Below are 19,646 nucleotides of genomic sequence, written 5' to 3' on the forward strand. Positions count from 1 at the left end.
GTAACTTATTAAAAAGAGCAGGCTGATTATTGTGCAAAAAATAAAATACGCTGATAAATGTATTCATTTTTTAGAGAGTAAGTTTTTGAAACCATTTCTCCCAGCCATGTATTTATTTCACTAAAAGATCTCCACATCATCCTGGGTAGGTTAAATAAATGAGAACCACTTTTTTCATTTTAAAATTATTTTAATCAGAATATAGTAATGCCAAATGGTACATCATTAAGTATAATTGTTTGTGATTGCCAAAAGTAATGGTAAACGCTATGAATCATGTTTTCATTTGATTCATGATACAAATGCCTCAATTCCTGTCTGTTAGTATAATTAATGGGCGCAAAGTCTTGTAATCTTGTCTGATCACTTTCTGGTGACACTCTTCCCTTCTCTGAAATAGATTGGTGCATAATCTGTTAAATAGAACCTTCCGTAATTTGTGGGAGGACCTGAATATATTTTTCAATTACATTGGCATATACTGTCGACCAACGTTATCCAGCGTATCACAGTCAAATTTCATCATCTTGCAGTGGAAACATTGAGACGCTTAGTCAGTAGGAAGCTGAAATTCTCGTTGCCGAATACGATAGCAGTGTGTGCCATGAGGGGAATGATTGTTTTGATGTGTTTCACCTATTGTTTGGATTGTAACTTGAGGATTTGTTGGATTGCAACTGGAGGTTGAGGTAATTTCTATTTTTGCCACCTAACAGGGGTGCATGGAGATGCACCTTGAACATACTGCTGAGGTTCTCATTTTTTGGATGATGAGGTTGTTTTTGCCAAGTTGGCCTTTGGTTGCAACTTTGAGGGACAACTTAGACAAGTTTGCTGCTTGAATGTTGTGTCGCAAATGATTGATGTGGCCCCATTTCAAGCTTATTATACCCTCAGGTGTGGATGGGTAATGAGTCGATACTGGTGAGAACTTGTTTATAAGTGAAGAGAAATACACATTGGGGCATGGTTTAGTGTTGAAATGGTGGTCAATCTATTGAAAATCCATGGTGGCTTGTTTTAGGAATGGCATTGGGATGATTATTTTATTGGAAATTTATCCACATGTGAGTGGCATGCAAGGCTCAGGGGCATGAGGGTTGGAGGTTTTGGAGCAATCAGGTATTTAGATCTGGGGATTTATTTTATTTTAACATAATTTAATGAAAGGCAATTCGCCTTGTGGGAATAAAGAGAATTTTTATAAATATTATGATTCATCTGCACCTACCATCAAAATGGTTTGCAAGTGAGTTAAAAAATTTTAGGTGGTCTTATGTGACACAATGTTCTGGATGACTTTCCGAGGTCACCACTCCAGAATACATAGTTGAATCTTTGATATGGTACTGTCGATGAAAGAATGAATGAGCATGAAATAGCTAATACTCTAGGCACCTAAAGTAGTTTGGTAACCATATGTTTAATGAAAATTTGGGAATTTACGAACCCTAGCTTGTTAATAAAAGATTTTGCCAAGAGAAGTAATGTGATGCACTTATTTTGAAGATTTTGTCACAAAGTTAAAGTGATTTGCTTCAGAAAATTGGATTTTTCAAATTACCTTTGTTTCTGTCTTGTTGACTTTTAATGCCAGGCCTGTGATTCATGGGAACAAAACTTATTCAAAGGAATGGCAACAAGAGTAAATGAATCCTATGTATTGGTCCGTTAAGGAAAGGTAGGTTATCTGGGACTAGTCTCTGATATTTGGTGACTGAATTCACCTTGGCGTCTGCATCTACCTTAAGAGTAGTTATTCTTACTTTTATAATAATACACCTTCAGTGAAGTTATTTACCAAAGTCTATCAAAGGAATAAGAAGGTTAATGAAGACACTTTTAAGAGTAGAGAATTTTATTGGATATCAAGTTGGTAGCCATGACTGGATTACATGATGGACTGTAAACAACAACCAAGGAAAATTTCAACTCAATGGTGCTCGTTGCACATCACCTGCTTGGTCATACCCTCGGTAATCTCTGGGCACTTCTCACCTATGATGGTGTACCTAGAATGAAATATTTCAGAATATTATTAGCAGATAATCACTTTGAGTGGAATGCATGAGGACTGGCTTTATTTGTATGCCTAGCTCCAAATGAAGTAACAGAGTCCCTCCAAAAAGGCACATGAAAGCTGACTTTGAATTTTCAGCAGTCAACTTCATACCATGAAAGGAAGTTGAAATAAAATGCAAATAGCTTTTCACTGTTAGCGATTTCATGCTTTTGTAAATGCATTTTTTAAACTTTCAGTGAAGGTTTTAAGAAAAAGGAAGGCAAAGGAAGTAAGCACAACATCTTCAGTTTACATTAGGCTTTTTTATCGGCTAGTGATAAAACCAACCTCTGCCAAAAACTTTAGTGCTCCCTTTTGCTGAGCATAGAAACAGGCTGCTCTGCTCTCGAGGGAATTCTTTACGAGTATAGAACTGCTCTTAACACTCATAAACTCACCTATATCCCAAGTCGTCTCCAACTTCAGTTTCATGAGGGCATTTGTTTGAAAACTCCATTTTCTCTGTGAAGGTCCAGTCGCTGTTGTATTTGCCGCAGATGCCGCAGTTGTACCCACGGTATACTGCTGGGACTGTTACACTTATGGAGTGTCCTGTGTACTCAACCATTACTCGAGAAAGTTGGGAGAACAGAGTAACAAAACCATCTTTATGCCAGAGCCTGTGGAATTCAATGGAATAATCAATTCTTCACTCCCAAGTATAACTGTCAAAATCTTTGCCATGAATACTATTATTAAGTGTAATTTTAATGTGCAATGAAGTGAGACTCAAGTAAAGAAAGTATCAATATCAACTTGGTACTCACTTGAAATCGTAAAATGGCTCATTCTCAGGATATTGGAATCCATTCTGCATGCCTCCACTCACTTCTTGACCATTCATGTACATGTGGAAGTGCCCTTCCATGTCCGGAATAATCTCAAGATAATTACCTCCAGCGTAGAATTTAACCGCCTGAAAACAAAGGATGGGAAATGAGTGTGATAGCTGCTTGATCCCATGATTCCCCACAAGTCAATTTCTCAGATGAAATGGTGAGATTATGTGGGTCATAGTTTGAAAGTGTGCACTTCACCTGATCGTAAGGTCCTTCCACTTTCTTGGTGAAGACAGCATACATGGGGTGGTCACTGCAGTCAGCACTCACAAGGGTGTAGCAATGTGAAGAATGGTAATGGTAAGTATCGTTGTCCAGGGTGAGCACGGAGGAGGGGGTGACTACGCAGGAGCCTGAGACAGGACAGGAGTGGGAGAATGGTCAATAATATACTATTGTATTGAACCTGACAATATTAAGGAATTCATTTGTCCGGCATGGTTTTACTGCTATTCAAGATGATATAGTCTTTATGGTTTAGATGAATAAGAAGAAAAATATATTTGTCATTTAACATTTTAAGAAATAACCCTTACAGAAGGACTTTCAGTTATCTGGAATATTTACAGAATATTAATGACAGGTGCCTTTATGTCTGCTATGTGCTGCAGCAAATTCAAATAACCAAGAAGCTTGGGTCACCACAGAGTCAAAAATGAGTATGTGGTTTCAAAGATGGGACAATTAGATGCAATTCTGGTAACAACCACGCTGGTATTTATGAAACTTACTAAGGAAACCCATTTCATAGGCCCATCGCCTAAAGAAGAAGAACCGGGAACTGGCAACAGCCATGTCTTCCTCGAAATCTACCAGGTAATGTTCTTCGTCTTCTTCACCCTCCCATCCAAAGTAGAAGTTTGCAAATGGCCTGAAATCGAGACAAAGACAACATTCCCCTGAATTTTCTGGTGTATAGTTTAAACATTGTATTTGACCAACTAAAATGGCACTATTGCTCACTTGTCCTGTTCAAACTCGACAGCATATTTCATAACTCCAGTCTTTCCTTTTCCGGGATGTTGCTCGACTGTAGATGAGGGCACATTGACAGCTGTCAAGTGCTCATCTCCAGACACCTGGTGGATATCAATGACTTCCTCCAATGTTTCGTAAAAGCTGCTGCCCATTTCGATAAATTCCTCTGGTATCTGTAAAAACCATTTGCAAAATGATTGCATGTCTGAATAGAGTCCAGGTTTCAGAATTATATAATCCCCAGAATGTTATATCTTGACCATTGACTTACGTTGTAGTAATGAGCATATCCTGTGAACTTGCGTAAAAGGGTTGTATCAAGAGCTGCATGGAAGCATGCATCTGTGACTGGTGCATAGGGTTTCCCCTTCCACTCCGACTTCAGAGCATCTTTGGAGCATTCACTGTAAGGGTATGTCAGGCCATTTTTGTGACTGTTTTCTACAGGAGTTGCTGAAACCTTCACCTAGAGCAGAAAAATATTTTGATTACATACATATGGAAACACTAGTGGAAAAAATTACAAAAATATATGATAAAAAAAAACTCTCATAGGACTAATGAGACGAGGCTAATATTTTTCTGGTCCCAGCCACCTTCATCAGAGTATGAGGAGTAACTGATGGAAAGATTAGGAGGAGAGGAGATATTGGGGGATTTAAGGATAAACAGAGGGCCAAATGTTAGGGGTGATTGGTTGATGTTGAGAGAACAGGAGAGGAAGGTGCTAACTAATGGGAACAATTTATATTATAAATTACACAAGCAGAAAGAGGCTAACCTTGAACCCACTGCCTTCAGTTGGGCACTTGCCATCCATGGATTCTCCCCACATCATGGTGATCTTGGAGGTCACTTCCTCATCTTGCGGCTTCCTCTGGATAAAGAGATCAGATGGTCTCTCGGGGTACTTGTTCTCGATGTCAAGACAGATCTGTTGTGTAGCAGAAGAGAAGTTGTAATTCATATCAGAAAAAGGTCAGCTTTGGATGGGGGACTCAAGGTTTTAGAGAATGGTTTTGATAGTTATACCTTGTAATCTTTCTCCTTCGGGGCGGTGTGAGTCAGCTTGAAGTTAAAATGCTGGTTGACATGATCAGCGGAGTTCTCCAGGAAGGTGTTGAGGTCAACGGTGTGATAAACTTGTTCATCTCCTTTGAGGGTTAAGGATCCACGGAGTGTGTACTTGCCTCCAGGGTAGACGGTAGAGACTGCTTTGCTTTCTTTTGCATCCTCTGTGATCATCTGAATCACACCTTCCAACTATTTTAGAAGAGAAAAAAGTCACGTGAAGAAGTTTGAAGGTTGTCATTCTCTCATTAAATATTGTAAATGAATGCCCTCACCTGTGTCATAGGGTTTTTGGTGCTTGGCAGGACCTGGAATAGTATCCCACAGCTGGCCATATCTGGCGAGAAAGTCAATTGGGTGTGCATCTTGCGCATAGCAAGGTAGAATTCAGCTAAAGGTTCTCCATCACTGCGGGTAAGAGTAATTTGTGGTCTCAGACTCAAGCCAAGATACGAATTGGATAATGAAATCATTCTTCTTTCTTTTGGAAACTGCATAAACTGTTTCAAAACCAGTTCAACACAATTTCTGAACCAAAACTCGTAAGCCTATTGTTTTGTCTGTTTTTTGGAATGATTAGAAGGGGGTGGTGATTGCATGTTGGAACTCCAATGATGGCCCAGAGCCACAGTAAAATTGAATATTATAGGAATTATGCACAGAAAATGTATGTTAATAATGACCTGCCTATGCTTAATTTTCAATCTGACAGCTTTTTATCAATTTGGAATGGAACGTGAGAAAACTTGCATATGTAATAGCTGGTACAACTTTTGCTTTGCTTACTTTTCAGTAATAATATGATCCTTTATCAATTATCTCATGGGGATCAGGCTTGTGCCATCATTTTTTATGGGTAGAGGAAGAGTGCAATATTTACTACACAGTACCCTTTGCACCAAAGTAGTCCAGGTGGCATTTCCAAAATGTTTGGATTTTTGTAATTACTATTTATACTAAAAGACTTACATGGCATTCAGGTTTTCATCATTGAACATCCCTTCGAAAAGAGTTACAAGTTCATAGGGCTTCTCATACCGGTCACAGTCGAAGACGTCAACTTTGTACATCATACCAGTTTGAACACTGTCATAAGTGATGACATTGAACTGTAAGAAAGCAAATACATGTAGTAAACCAGGAAAATTTAGCTTCATGAGAAATGAATAATGAAAACAATTAAAATTTCAAATTTAATGCAATTCCTATGTGATTCAATTCATGACTTTGCAATAAATAGCACTCATACAGCTACATAGAATATTTATTCCTGCATATCAAGCATTCAGTTTTATGCAATATTAATTATTGCAAAATATTGAGTATCCTGGTCTTAGATATCCCCCTTTTAGAGGCATTAGGGGAGCCATTTTTTAAAAGATTCACCCAAAGCATAGGTACTATGACCTATGTATGAAGTATGTGTTAATGTGGGATAAAATTAAATAAATGAATGCCATTTAGTGCAATGAGTTGAGAGAAATGAAAATGCTCATGAGAAGTTAGGGCAGGTACTCACGTCACGGTGCTGGTTATCGCCTGTCTTATGCACTGTCACGAAGCTGGAGCACTCAGGACAGGAGTCGTGGAGGGTTTGGTCATTGGCATAGTCAGTGGCATACACCTGAGTCCTCACGTGGTATGCCAAACCCAAGTGGAGGTCTTCCTCCTCTGTTTTCAATATAAGAGAGCAAATTAGGCTTAGCAGCCATTGGAAATCCACTAATAATTAGAGAATTCTTTTTATTGAGGTTTGCGTTTGCTTTTTAAATGATTCCAGCCTATAATAATTTTAAGATCCAAAGTTTTTATTATTTGAACTTTAATGGAGGATTTGGTGCCCTCCTGATACGTTATGTGAATGAAGTCGTCTCTCGGGCATTTGTCCAGGTCGGACATTGGAATCAGTTTTGGTGGAATACCCATGAGCATTTAATCAATAGTTTTTCATCATTAGTAAATGTATGGTGTACCATTAATTTTTATTATACTTAAAGCTTTGCACTATTGAGAAAACAGATAAACGTGCAGGAAGTTTATGATCTGCACAATAAAAAAAATCAAAAAGCATATGACTTCAAGGAGGAAACTCACCATCTCGAGCCATTGCGAACTTGAAATGCTTCTGTGAAAAATCGAGGCTCATATGGTTGTGGATTGGAATGGTGTACATATGGGTGAGAGTGCGGTAGGCTCCTTGCCACAGTCCAGCAAAGGGGTTGTAGAAGCTGAGGGAGTGTCCGCCAAAGCGTCCATACCTAGCAACAGAAAATACCATTTTGATGAATACGTACAAAGTGGAGTGCATATACCATGTTAGCACTGTTTGCATCGTGGAAAACAAAGAACATTTGGGTGAAACTCAGTGGCCATGGAATTTCCCTCCCTTATCTGATGAATTCAGGCACACATTGAAAAGTGAAGAATCAGAAGAGCAATAACGAATACGAACCTGATTTCCATGGAGTTCTTGCGGGTGATACGTGGTCCGGTGGTGTCATGAGTGAAGTTTCCAACAAGAGAGAGTGTGTATGGGATGGCCAAGTTCCACATGGCTGGGATACCAATGTCGGTCGGCTGGACATACTCATGCACGCCACTGTAGATGACGTTGTGTTGACGGAGCTTGAAGTCCCTTTGGAGGTTGCTGCCAATGCCCTTAATGTCTGTCATAAACAATAGGTGGAGGATTAATTTCCTTGTTCCTTCACTAGAGCAAATTTGTGGGGGCTTGGGCATTGAAATCAATACAGATCAATGCTCATTCCACCATGAAAGGGCTCTTAAGGAAACAGTAGGGAGAGTGATTCTGAGTAACCCAGGCCCAGGGAGGATGGGCAATCACTTCTCTCTGGATAGTTATTATTTCATGTACATGAATAACTGTTAAGATGGATAATGGAAAAATGGTATTTTTTTAATTATTACCCTTATTAATTGTTGAGAGTATCAAAAAAATCCACTTTAAGAGAACTTATGTCCATAGACTATATGCAGAGGGAATATCAAACCCCCCCTAAGGAAGCTTCTTAATCTGACACAATCTTGCATAGATACACCTACTGAGTAAGGATATTGAATGTGGGTCTTATTTAATGAGTGATCTTGCTGTTTAGCTGTTGTATTCAATCTCGTATTTTATTTGGTCATTGGGAAACCTAGTGAAATATGAGAAATACATGCAGCAATATTAAGATTGAGAGGAGAAAATTTTATATGATTTTATAATTTCTGAGGAAGAAAGGAACTTAGTCACAAAATGGTAGTGATTGGAAATTACCCTTAATATTTCAAAGTCTTAGTATAGCAGATGAGGTGGTTTAAGAGAAAGGCAAACATCACTACAGAATATTAAGGTTTGCAGGTGGGCAATAAGAGATGTTACATCCCATCAAAAATCACTCATCTATAATATAAGTTTAACGAGGAAAACTTGGATTTTTTTAGGTAAGCTACAGCAGAGTTGGTGTGGATGAATACTCTTGGATAATATGGAGATAATCACCTTCTACCAACTTCATGAAGTTGCTTTCATCATAGTAGAAGGTCTCAACTGCCTGTTGGCTGGTGTAAAAGATGACTTCGACATGGAATGGCTCAAGGTGAGCTGGGTCAATGTGGAGGCTAGTCAACACTTTCATCAAATCTCCCATCTTCATGGATTCCCTGTCTACCTGCAGCAGTTGAGTCTTGACTGTTTCTGCCACTCCAGAAAGTCTTACCATGACCTTTGATAAACAAAAGGAAATATCATTGAAAGGACTTCAATTTTTCCTCTAAGTAGCTCATGAAATATGATTCACAATGAATAAACGTAATATAATTTTGAAATTTTAAACAAAATATGTCATTCGGAACAGGATTACGTCAATGGTTTTTAGCAAATTTTGTTCTTATAAATTGTATCTTTTTTGGTATAAATAGATATTTTTATCTAGTATGGTAATGTCATAAGTTATAGTGGTTGATGCACCCCCAAAATCAATTACTACAACTACTACCACCCCCTTTTGGTGTCAGCAGTATTGGAGCAACAGTAACAGAGCATTGAAATGGAATATATCATCATTAGAAAAAGAAAACTAGCCTTGAATGCTCGTTAGCTACTATTTTGAAGTTAACTTTTGCATCTTACACACAATGTTTACGGTGTTAATGTCTGTATTTTTAACAACAAGGAAATTTTCATAGCCAAAGTTCTTACAGCAAAGTACTCATGGTTGTATCCTGAATAGTAACCGCCTTGGGAGTAGTAGAAAACATTGGGAGCACCGGTGTGAGCATCTCCGATCCAGGAGAAGTGGGAGTTTCCTCCAAGGGAATGTTTGTGGTCCATGTAGTCTGTGTAATAGTCGCCTGTGAAGAGGTAACTGGCAGTGGGTTGCTTTGCATAGCCGATGAAGCGGGCAGCGTGGTGTCCTCTGAAATTCCAATATTTAAAGATTAATGATTCTTCATAATATCTTGTTATTTATATAATCATAAATTACTGACAGTTTTAAGAAGGCATGTACTTCCTCTGGTGAAGAGGAATACCAAAATGAAATGCACAGTATCCTTGTTTTAACTTACAGTTGTTTAAAGCAAGGGTGTTGAGTTTTGCTAATGCTTTCAAGTCCTGTGTAGAAGTAGTAGTACAGCTGGCTGTAGCTTGGCTCAGCTTGCATGAACCAGAAGACGCTCAAGAAGCGATCGAAAGAGGGTTCCGTCATCACAATGAGCTTCATGGCAGCAGCTCGCATCTCCACTTGTTCATCGTGGCTGGTAAAGATGGGCCAGTACATTGTGTAGACCTGAATCAGTGTTTTGAGCATTGTTAATTCATTGGATGAAACCATAAGATGTTGATTTTTAATGAAATGTATCTTTTTTCATGCCATGGAAGAAAAAAAATTAAGAATGCTGGTTCATAAATAAAGATATATTTTCAAGACCTAGTTTTAGGCATTTTATATCATCCTCAGGATTAGATGAAAATGGCGGTGTTGATACATTGGTCCTGAAAGTCATTATCTTTATAAGTGAAATTATGCAGTATTTTTAATCTCTTCTTCAATTATGAGAAAATTCCACAAAATAAAGGTGTAGGTCTTGATTCTCATTAACTGTACCTTGGCAGGGAATTTGATTCCTGTGGCATAAGTTCCCCATAGGGCAATGTATCGCAGGTGATTTGAGATCTGCTTGTCTTTTACCACTTCAATCAAGTAATCCAAGACTTTCCCCTCCTCCAGATTGGCGAGTGCGGACAAATAGTTCAGCTTCATTCCATAGTTGGTGGCAACTAAAATGACATATTGCCCATTCATAGTTGTGCTATTTCAATTAAGTATTCTTAAAATATTGGTCATGGTATAAGCAGTATAAATTAAAGCAAAAAAGTCAGAAAAACAAGTGAAAATTTATGTCTAATGCTGCTTGATAATAACTTACTTTTAATGTGAACAAATGCAAGAATTATGAAGACTCATCGGATGTTCAGTTAAATTATTGTAAATTGTCATGGAAGGATTACCAGTTTGTGTTACAGGATGCATCACTTTTATGATTATTTTCAGAATTTGAAAATTTTATCCATTTTGCATCATTAATTCAAAATATGGGTTTTTTTACACAGCATTATTGTTGCGTAATCAGCTATATTAATATCAACTCTTATGTTAAATTATGAGTTACTGGTAGTAAGACCCACATGTATTACTTGATCTGGTATATTTCAGCTCTGGAATTTGGTCCATATTTCCTTCTTTGTTTAACGAGAGTCTAAAAGAATATAGAACTCACCTTTGAATGACTCGTAAAACATATCAGCAAAGTGATTGAGCATTTCAGTGTTGTGGGCTTTCTTGTAGGCTAGAAGCACGAAGTTGGATACACTGAGAATTGCGGTCTTCTTTACTTTGACATCCATATCAACATTGAGAAGAGTCTGAAACACACATTATTTATTTTGTTAAATAAAATATGTTTATGTCACTTCAACGATTATGGTCAACTATGTGCTAATAGAGTGCATATAAGGGATCTCCTAGTTACCTCAAATTCCTTGACTATGGCATAGCTTGGCTCTCGGACGTAGAATGGTACCATGCGCAGGATTTCAGATGCCAAGGCATCAGGCACTTTGTGGCTAACAATCAAGTCACGGATGAACATCAGCGAAGCCTTGGAACCGACCTGAGCAGCTATTTCCAGGAATGCACCTCTGCAAATTATAGCAGTAATTTAAAGCTTTTGTTAGGTGCTCTTAGAGATGATAGAATTTTAAATTTTCTATCAATTTAACATTTTAGTAATGCAGTTTACTTTTGATTCCTAAATTTGTCTGTTTTGCATGAAATGTAACTCAAAAGAAAATATAAACCTAAATCTGGTTTGTCATAAATCATGTTGATGATTGACAATACTGTCCAATCATTGAAGTATATGGACCAAGTCATTATGAACCAACCCCAGTAAATATGGATTCTGATTCTTTGTTTTATTGGCAAAGTTTATGTGAGCAGTAATTATTTTAAAGCCATGTCTACAATTGTTCATTTTATTAGAGTATACCCATTAGTGATCATTTAGATGTCTCTGAGTTTGGTCATTTCCCTGATGTGGTCTAGGGCAGTTTGGTACTACTCAGAATGGCTTCTGTTCTCTTTGTTTTGCCACACTCTCTGTTCTGTTCAATTCTTGGTTGCTCTATCCAAAGAGAAGTCAAGTTGCCTTCCCTCCTGAAGGAGCAAGCAAGGTATCATAGCAAGATGACACATCCTCTGTGGAGGACGGTTACCTTATGGCGAGTACAACAAGCAGTCATCGCATTTTGGTGGGATCTGAAGAATATTATTCGGGTTTCTTTGTGATTTTTTAATAAAGATACCGGGGATCAAGTTGGGTAAAAATTGTATGCTTCACTAGGGACATCACAAATCTCAATACACCCGGGGAATATTCAGAGTAGTGGCCCTCAGTCAACCATACCTTAAGTTTTCTTCATAGTAGGTTTTCGGTTTCATGTATCTCTCGAAGCAGTGGGTCAGGCACTCAATGTCTAGCTGTCCCAGGTAATAGGTGAGATGTTGGGTAAGTTCATTGCTAAACTGTCGTGGTTCTTTAACCAGCTTCATTTCCTCCATGTAATGGACAAACTCTGGCAAGGTTTTGTGGACCTGGATATAAAAGTTTTTGGTCAGTACTGCAAGGTGTGGAAGCCTCACCATGTATCGGCACACCCAATCATAAATTACATGTACCTAACAATGCTTAAATATGAGTTCACAAATTCTGAGTCGATTTGTGAACATTTCACAGCATATTATTAGAGCAATACACTTTCAAACTTGATAATTGCCTTCTATATTACTTGATGGCTTATATAAATTTAACTTGATATTTTGATTGCATTTTTATTATTTATTATATATATGTTATTTTACTGATGTAATTTCAATCAAGGACTGTAACTGCTTCTAAGGATCGGATAAAATGGGATTGTCATTCTTCTCACCTTTTCCATAATTTCCTCCTTGATGATTTTTCCTCGGCCACCGGTCATATCAGTAAAGGAACCAATTTCGTTGTAGAAATGAGGAATAGCATATGTCAGTTCCTGGACCTCATGCTGTGAAGTGAATGTTATTGCTTCTTCAATGGGCTTCTTGGATGCAAGTGTGAAGTTTTGCCTGCAGAATAGTAACAGTAAAAATTTAATAATTTTCTTAAACTAGAATTTAAAATTTACCATATTTCATACAAAAACATAATGTATAACTGCATAACATGGAAGTGTGTGATTGCCAGATTGAGATTTACCTCCGCACAACTATACGCAATCATAAACTTAGCAATTTCCAGGGATTTGAGTTCTGGTAAAAGTAAATGAAAATTAGTTCTATTTTCTTGAAATGACCTGCAGGAGTGATGATAGTTGCTAGAATTTTGCAGATAGTGCAAGAATAGTGGATACCGATTTAAAAATATGTATTCAATGCGTCTGTGAATGCCTTTTAATTGATTTCAGAAAATAATATAATGTATTTGAGAACACTCGGACAAGATAGCATTTATTTAAAATCCTGTGTCACATGGGAAGCTATTTCAGCATTTCTAAAACCAAGGGAGAAACATGATTTACTAAATGTCCCTGATCTCAAAATTCTTGGGAAAATATGAAAGTTATTTCATCCCTTGACATGAAAAACGGCTATTGAAACTCAAAAAGTAGGAATATTCTTACAATCCTAAATTAAGTTTCTATTAAAATGGAATGTTCATGTTTTCCTGGGTCTTCATTATCCACTCTACACAGTTATTGGGCTTAGTTAACCCAAGCTCATATTGCTTTTTTTAATTAAATATAATATATAGTAATTCTCAATACATTTCCTTGAAATTTAACCATATTACAAAAGAGATTCCAGCATGGCAACTTCAACGTCCTTCATTTGTTGGATGCTAATGCTTGAAGTCAATAATCTAAGAAGTATAACAAAATTTTGTTTGAGCCAAACATACTTGATGAAGTCCACATGAACATTTGATTTAAAGGGAGGGTGAAACAATGTCAGGGTGCTCCACTTCATCCACCTGTGACTTCATCCCGTTTCACTTATATATAAAAACATGTGAGAATTGAGCTCACTGGTTCCAGGAATCAAAGAGAATTTGTAGTAATCAGGAAGTGAATGAGCGTGAGATGGAATCATGTGATTCTGAGTCAAGGTGGGTGGATGGGACTACAGAATCCCAAATATATAAATGGAAGAACAGTAAATACTTAGAGGTAAAATCTAAACTTGGGATTATAGGTTAATGCTATTTCATTTTTAATTTTAATGATTGCCATGAAAACAACAGACACGTTCTGTGACTATTACCTGACGAGCACTGTTTGATCGTCGGATGCACCGCCGAAAGGCACAGCTGCGGCAACGGACTGGGAGTAGATGTCCTCAATGACTTTGATGCCTCCCTCGGCTGTGGAAATCTTATAACGCCTGATGCCACCCATCAGGAGGCTGTCATCCTACAGGCAAAGAATAGAGAACATTGAAATGCCACGTCCGTGTGATGCATCGCTGTTCATCGTACAGTATATGCTCTTACTCACATGGTGATCATACTGGCATTTTTCATAGACTCCATTGGTGTAGTACCTCGTGGGGAAGTTGCTGCACTTGTTGTATTCTTGGACCTTAAGGACATCCACGTGGCCGGATTCTTTCGGCACGACAGTGTAGGCAACTGTACACATTCCGTATAAGGTTTTCTGAAAGAGTGGAAAACGTAATTTCATCTTTGTGACAGTGCGTTGGTCTTTAATTTCATGAACGTTTGCTTTGCAATAACGGAACCGTTCGCAAACACATTGCGAAAAAGAAAGCAAGCGCTGCCTCCTTTCCAAGTGAACTTTGTGCACCGTCGGATGACGTTTTTCATCTCAAGTGGATGATTTTTGGGAGTTTATATTGTGATATACTGGCAGCGGGCCGATTTAGGGCGATTGCCACTCACCTCCTCGGACGTGAAGGTGTTGGCCTTGTCGAAGTGGAAGTGCGGGATGTCCAGCTGGAAGACGGCTGCCACGGCCTTCTTGATATTCTGAGACCACTCTGGCTCATCCATCGTCAGCACGGATTTGACCTGCGGGTGTTATGGAAAGAAAGTCACCTCCGTGGAATGCACTTCCTTCGCTCTGGTGAGCGTTTCCCGAAAACTGCATTTCCACGCGCATTCGCGCTGAATCTAATTAAACCTCGGAAGGCCCCGAAGTTCGGGGTAATCATGGGTTTAATTTGTGGCAATTGTAATAGGTTACCGAGTCAAGAGGGTTGTCAGGACAATTATCTTCTCAGGGATTATATATTTTTTTAATTCCGAGGGCATGGCAGTTATTGTTGAGCATGCCATTTCGTGATTTGCATTGCTTTGCTTTTGGTTATTGAAGAGAAGGCGCACCCAAAGAGAATTTTCGCTCCCAGGGGGAGCGTTCCATCAAAGCGAATAGAAATGCTTGTTTTAGCACAAAGGGCGATGAGCCATTCTTACCATTCCTCCCTCGTAGATGACCTCGAACGGTTGCTTGAGGGCGTCACTCTGGGGGGGTGCAGGGACGAACTTGGCTTTGGAGTATTCCTGCGTAGCCAGCTGACCAGTTGACACTTGGTAACTGACATCACGGAACTATAGTGGCAGTAAATAAACTTATGTTACTTATGTTCAAAAGAAAATTAGGAAAAATGAAGGGGACGGACAATTGAAAAGACTTATGTAAATAAGACTTAAAGTAAAGGGATTACACCGCATGCAATAATTGTATTAGCTTCTCAAGGAAATTGTTGTCGTGTACATTACAAGGATTTAGAAATAATTTTGCATATAGGTTTTCGCGAAAATTCTTTTATGCAGATGGCGATGGTGGTCTTATCTTGTGGTAATTTGATCGCCTTTGGATTCAGCACTCGGGCGGTAGAAGTCCTTTGCAGAGCCCGCGTTATTAGGACCAGGTTAAAAAAATCATTCACCAGAGAGACATTAGTTTTCGTTTTGACAAAAATTATCATGCCATAAGTTGCTCTTCCTCGAAAAACGTAGGCGGCACAGAGAGAGGAACTGCCCTGATGTGTGAATTTCACACGCCGTCGGACTACGCATTGTGTTTATACTTTTATCCTTTCATGATGTATACATATTACAAAGACAATGGAAAATAAAATGATGAAATATAGGAGAATAAAAATATTCAGGTAAGCCAAATAAATTCACAGAGAACAATGAAGTACCTAACACTGACGTATATGTAACACCATTACTTATTGGGAACCATAATGCCATATTGCCCCGTGGATTCTTGCCTGCCGATGTGTATTAAAAGATGAAAAGTACTAATTTCAGATAGAAAAATATTTAGTTTTTCACTCTCGTAATTAAATTCATGTGACTCACTGGAACCTAGCAAAATACTATAAATTCGAATGAAACTAATTATTTTACCATTGATCTATCAATAGCCATGCGAATATTGTCTGTGACATTTAAAAGTGCAGCTTCTGTACTCTAGTATTTTTTGATGAAAGGCACATTGTTATGGGTTGGACATATTTCAGGTACGCGTTTAGATAATCGAACAACTGGTCATTAACTATACTCAACTTGAAATTAGACGGAGCTCTTACAAGCGATAGAAGTAAAAAGGGAGATTGTGAAGAGGCGGTGCTCAGTCAGGGTCGATTTAGGTAGGGTTTCTGTTGGGTGGGGAGTGGACTTGCCTGGAATATGGCCTTAGAGGCGTCCACGCTCTGCACTCGGAGGTCCGCCTTGATGCCAAACTGGGAGGCGAACTCCTCAGGGTATCGACTCCCGGCCCTCACATCTCCAAAGTACTTGTAGACAGTCTCGACGCCGGTCCCGAAGAAACCAACTGGAAGGAGATGTGGGGGTCAGGTGTCATGTTCAATCCGCGAAAATTTCTATTCGAGGAAGCGTGAAAAATAAAACACTTACCATCAGCGTTGACGAATCCGAACACCGTGAGCGCGAGGAGTCCTGGAAATAGTAAGAGAATATTTGATTATTGTAGCTGGAACAACTCTAAACTCCTTTCTTCGATGAAATGCTAAGAACTAGTGCGATGGACGAAGTGCAGTCACGCCGCTGAATGACAAGACACTCGGAATGGAGAAGTTAATTTGGGGAAAGTGGGTCCAGATGGAAATGCTTGCATGCTTTTATCCATCCACATCTTCATTGTAACCGGCTAGCCACAGTTAGGTTGTGCGGATGAGAAGGATTCCACCCAGACATGGGCCTTCAAAATACGGCGATTAAATTTAGTTACTGATGGAGGAGTTACATTTCTATAAGATGTAAATAGTGTTTATCGCGGCATACGCTATGACAGACATAAACTACGGTATCTAGGCACAAAATACTTCTCTCTGTAAGTGATACGAGCTGCTAGTACGAGGAACAATAAAATGAGAGTTACGAAAAACGACACATAATGCTACTTAGCTTGGGATATTGTTTCCTTAGCGCGTCGTTGGCAGTCGTTCTGAGCCCTTGCCGTACGAAAGAAATACGGCATTTTAGACTAGCACAATGGGGATAGTAATACGAATTTTGACGTCATCACAAAAGAGACCCTAATCAAATTTATGCAAGAGATGCGATATGCGATATAAGCGTCGCTCCGTGATTAATTCCCAAACTCATTGCTCTAATGACATCGGTACAGTACTGAGTTAATCACAATAACAATTTACAAGCTCCTAGCTCCCCTTCGCTGCACGCGATCTGCGTCGGCGTCAAACCACCTTCGCGAGGATCCCACATACGTTCTAGCAAAATATCCTAAATGAGGCCTTGCTGGTCTAAATGAGGACATCTCTCTCCCCTCTTTCACCCTCTCGTCGCATTCCCCCTATACTCTTTTAATCAATCTTAAATTTCTACTATCTTGCCCCCAGATTCTCCATAAATGTGTTCCTCAAAGAAGGTCCGTGTGTAATATTAATACCCAAGTACACCCCATATACTAAACTTGTTATTTCGGGACTTATGATTCCTTTTGTGCGCTCGTGGGAGAAACAATTGTTCAAAGAACACGTCACTACCGTATATTTTAATATACAACTTTATGAAAATAACGGAGAAGAATATTTTACTAACTTCAATTACGCAAAAATTGGCTTCTTCTTATTGTCACCATAGCTTTGTCCAATACTGGCTAAATATGGATGGTATTTTCAAGTAAAGCACGGTGAACGTCGGCGTGCAGCCCGTCATAAGCTTTACCTTGCCGAACGAGTTGAATATCTTTAATCTAAGGGGAGATGTGGTTTGGAACAAAACATTCGCTCCTGCTTGAAAGGACCAAGGGGTAACACGTCCCCGATGAAAGTGTCTGGGACATGACTCGTCGCATATATGAGACCACATTTTTGGAGCAATTCTAGTACATATCAGCTTTCCACTGAGAAGACTCAAATAATAAATAACCTCTCCAACACACGTTTTCAAACTCGTCAAGCTTGAAGACTCCCCACGCTAATAAAATCATTTTAGTTTCAAGAATAGTAATGAATATTTAAAGAATACTTTGAGAACGTAAAATTGAAATTCGGATTTTGCAATTACCCTTTCATGCGTGACAAAGTCACCAGCAGGGAAACTTGGAATAGTAAAAAATATTTGAAACACAGATGTGACAGAATTGTGTATGGGTTAGAACTTTTGCTGACTCGACCATTTATGCTTTTCAGGTTCCTTTTTGTACTTCAAGAAATTGATTCAGTTTAAACTTGTTTCTACGGCGCGGATTCGATTATCTCTGCATGTTTCTCTTGGGTTGACACCGCGCTTGCTGGCGGAGGTCTGCCGGAAACCTGGCGAAACGGTTGACTGACGATAACAGGGAGCACGGTATATACTCGAGAGGAACACAGGGATCCCAGTGCTTAATTATTTTGTCCGTTTGGGTGCCACAAGATACCTCCATGAAACGTATCGAGATGAACTCTTGAAATATTGTTACGAGGATTGACACGAGTTAATCCAAAGTTATACACACCATAGATCATGTCATGAGAGAGTTCAATTACTTGACGTCACCTGAAGAGTACACGGTCAGTTGACAATGAATAAAATCGAATGTGAGAAATTTATTAATTGTTTAAATTTCTACTGTGTACTTCGTTATTCCATGAAGAAAAGAGCTGGTGTATATTATATAGAGTACGGAATCACTTCAATATTTGCATCTAAATTATATTTTCATTTAAAAATATCATTTTAATATATAAATATCCAAATGCTCATTGAATAATTTCTCTGTAATTTTCGATGGCTTAAAGTACCAGTTCGATGATGAGTAAAGAAAAGACGGCATTCATTGAGGTAATGCGAGCAAAGGGTTAAACAAGGAGATGCCGAGAGGGAATTATAGTAATTAGCGGAAAAGAAAATGCAGTGAGTAAGCCCCACGTCACGATAACTTCTCCAGCATTCTGGATTTAGCTATGGTTAGCGAGGGCCGAGAGTTTCGAATAGGGACGAAAGGGAGCGTGGAACTCACCAAAAGCCAGTCGTGAGGTCTCCATGGCTGACACTGAGACTGAGCGATGTGTCGAGGGCGCCGACTCCATTTATACGATTCGCGGCCCGGGCCACCCGCACCCTCCCCGGTCCATTCACACCCACGGATCGCCCGGGTCAAGGTCCAGGGTCAGAACCGCGAGGGAGAGGAGCGGGGTGACTCCTCGGAGGTCTTATCTCGACCTTGCCGCGGCAATAAGTCTGCGAGAAGTCCGTTCCTGAAATAGAAAATGTGCCTTACGTATTATGTCGATGCCAAGTCAAATTAAATGCGTTCAACTTTCGACGGAGTGGGCGAAGTCGGCTTCTTTTCCTTTCGCGAGGGATTGGAGTGTTTCTTCCGCGCAAAGCAAGGCAATCTAGCGCGTTCTGATTGTATTAGTTTCGCCTTCAGGCCCTGGCGCGTTAAAGTTAAGGCATCGAACAATAGGATTAGGGCGGGATTGATCTCACTGAAGAAAAGCATCGTCGAAACAGCTCAGTCCAAGGAAAAGGTTGCGAGCGTCCATGAATGCAATGGTCGGGTACAAAGAGTAGTCATGGATGAAGTTATCTCAAATGCAGTAGAAGTTAATTCAGGTGTTCCCCAGGGAATTGTTATCGGAACTCTT

At 39.2% G+C, this 19,646-nt stretch overlaps 1 protein-coding gene and 1 long non-coding RNA gene across 2 annotated transcripts; both read right to left on the reverse strand.

Moving 5' to 3' along the window:
* Positions 1-1,882: 1,882 nt before the first annotated feature.
* Positions 1,883-15,954, reverse strand: LOC139695741 (vitellogenin-6-like). Its single transcript, XM_071594553.1, has 27 exons — positions 15,934-15,954; positions 14,989-15,123; positions 14,455-14,583; positions 14,051-14,209; positions 13,818-13,966; positions 12,449-12,623; positions 11,923-12,110; positions 10,987-11,155; positions 10,735-10,879; positions 10,062-10,234; positions 9,523-9,743; positions 9,155-9,371; positions 8,456-8,678; positions 7,403-7,616; positions 7,045-7,208; positions 6,470-6,621; positions 5,920-6,059; positions 5,226-5,358; positions 4,912-5,142; positions 4,661-4,813; positions 4,151-4,345; positions 3,865-4,052; positions 3,633-3,772; positions 3,100-3,254; positions 2,830-2,978; positions 2,461-2,682; positions 1,883-2,012 (listed from the first exon to the last, which is right to left on the reverse strand). Exons 1-27 carry the CDS (start codon positions 15,952-15,954, stop codon positions 1,934-1,936), a joined length of 4,419 nt encoding a protein of 1,472 aa, XP_071450654.1. The 3' UTR covers positions 1,883-1,933.
* A 268-nt stretch (positions 15,955-16,222) lies between these two features.
* Positions 16,223-19,047, reverse strand: LOC139687007 (uncharacterized). The gene is made up of 3 exons (XR_011700586.1): positions 19,016-19,047; positions 16,444-16,485; positions 16,223-16,360 (listed from the first exon to the last, which is right to left on the reverse strand). It is a non-coding gene; the product is annotated as an uncharacterized lncRNA (long non-coding RNA).
* Positions 19,048-19,646: the final 599 nt, after the last annotated feature.

The sequence above is a fragment of the Hetaerina americana genome, unplaced genomic scaffold (genome assembly GCF_022747635.1).
Source record: "Hetaerina americana unplaced genomic scaffold, ioHetAmer1.1.p SCAF_1, whole genome shotgun sequence".
NCBI lineage: Eukaryota > Metazoa > Arthropoda > Insecta > Odonata > Calopterygidae > Hetaerina > Hetaerina americana.

What these genes read in the sequence shown, in the direction of transcription:
- LOC139695741 (XM_071594553.1), bottom strand. Translation starts at nt 15,954, where the DNA reads ATGGCTATTGATAGATCAATG. An exon ending in ACACCTTCACGTCCGAGGAG is followed by an intron (nt 14,210 to 14,454) that starts GTGAGTGGCAAT and finishes CCACTCTTTCAG; the next exon opens with AAAACCTTATACGGAATGTG. An exon ending in AAGAACTCCATGGAAATCAG is followed by an intron (nt 7,209 to 7,402) that starts GTTCGTATTCGT and finishes TTCTGTTGCTAG; the next exon opens with GTATGGACGCTTTGGCGGAC.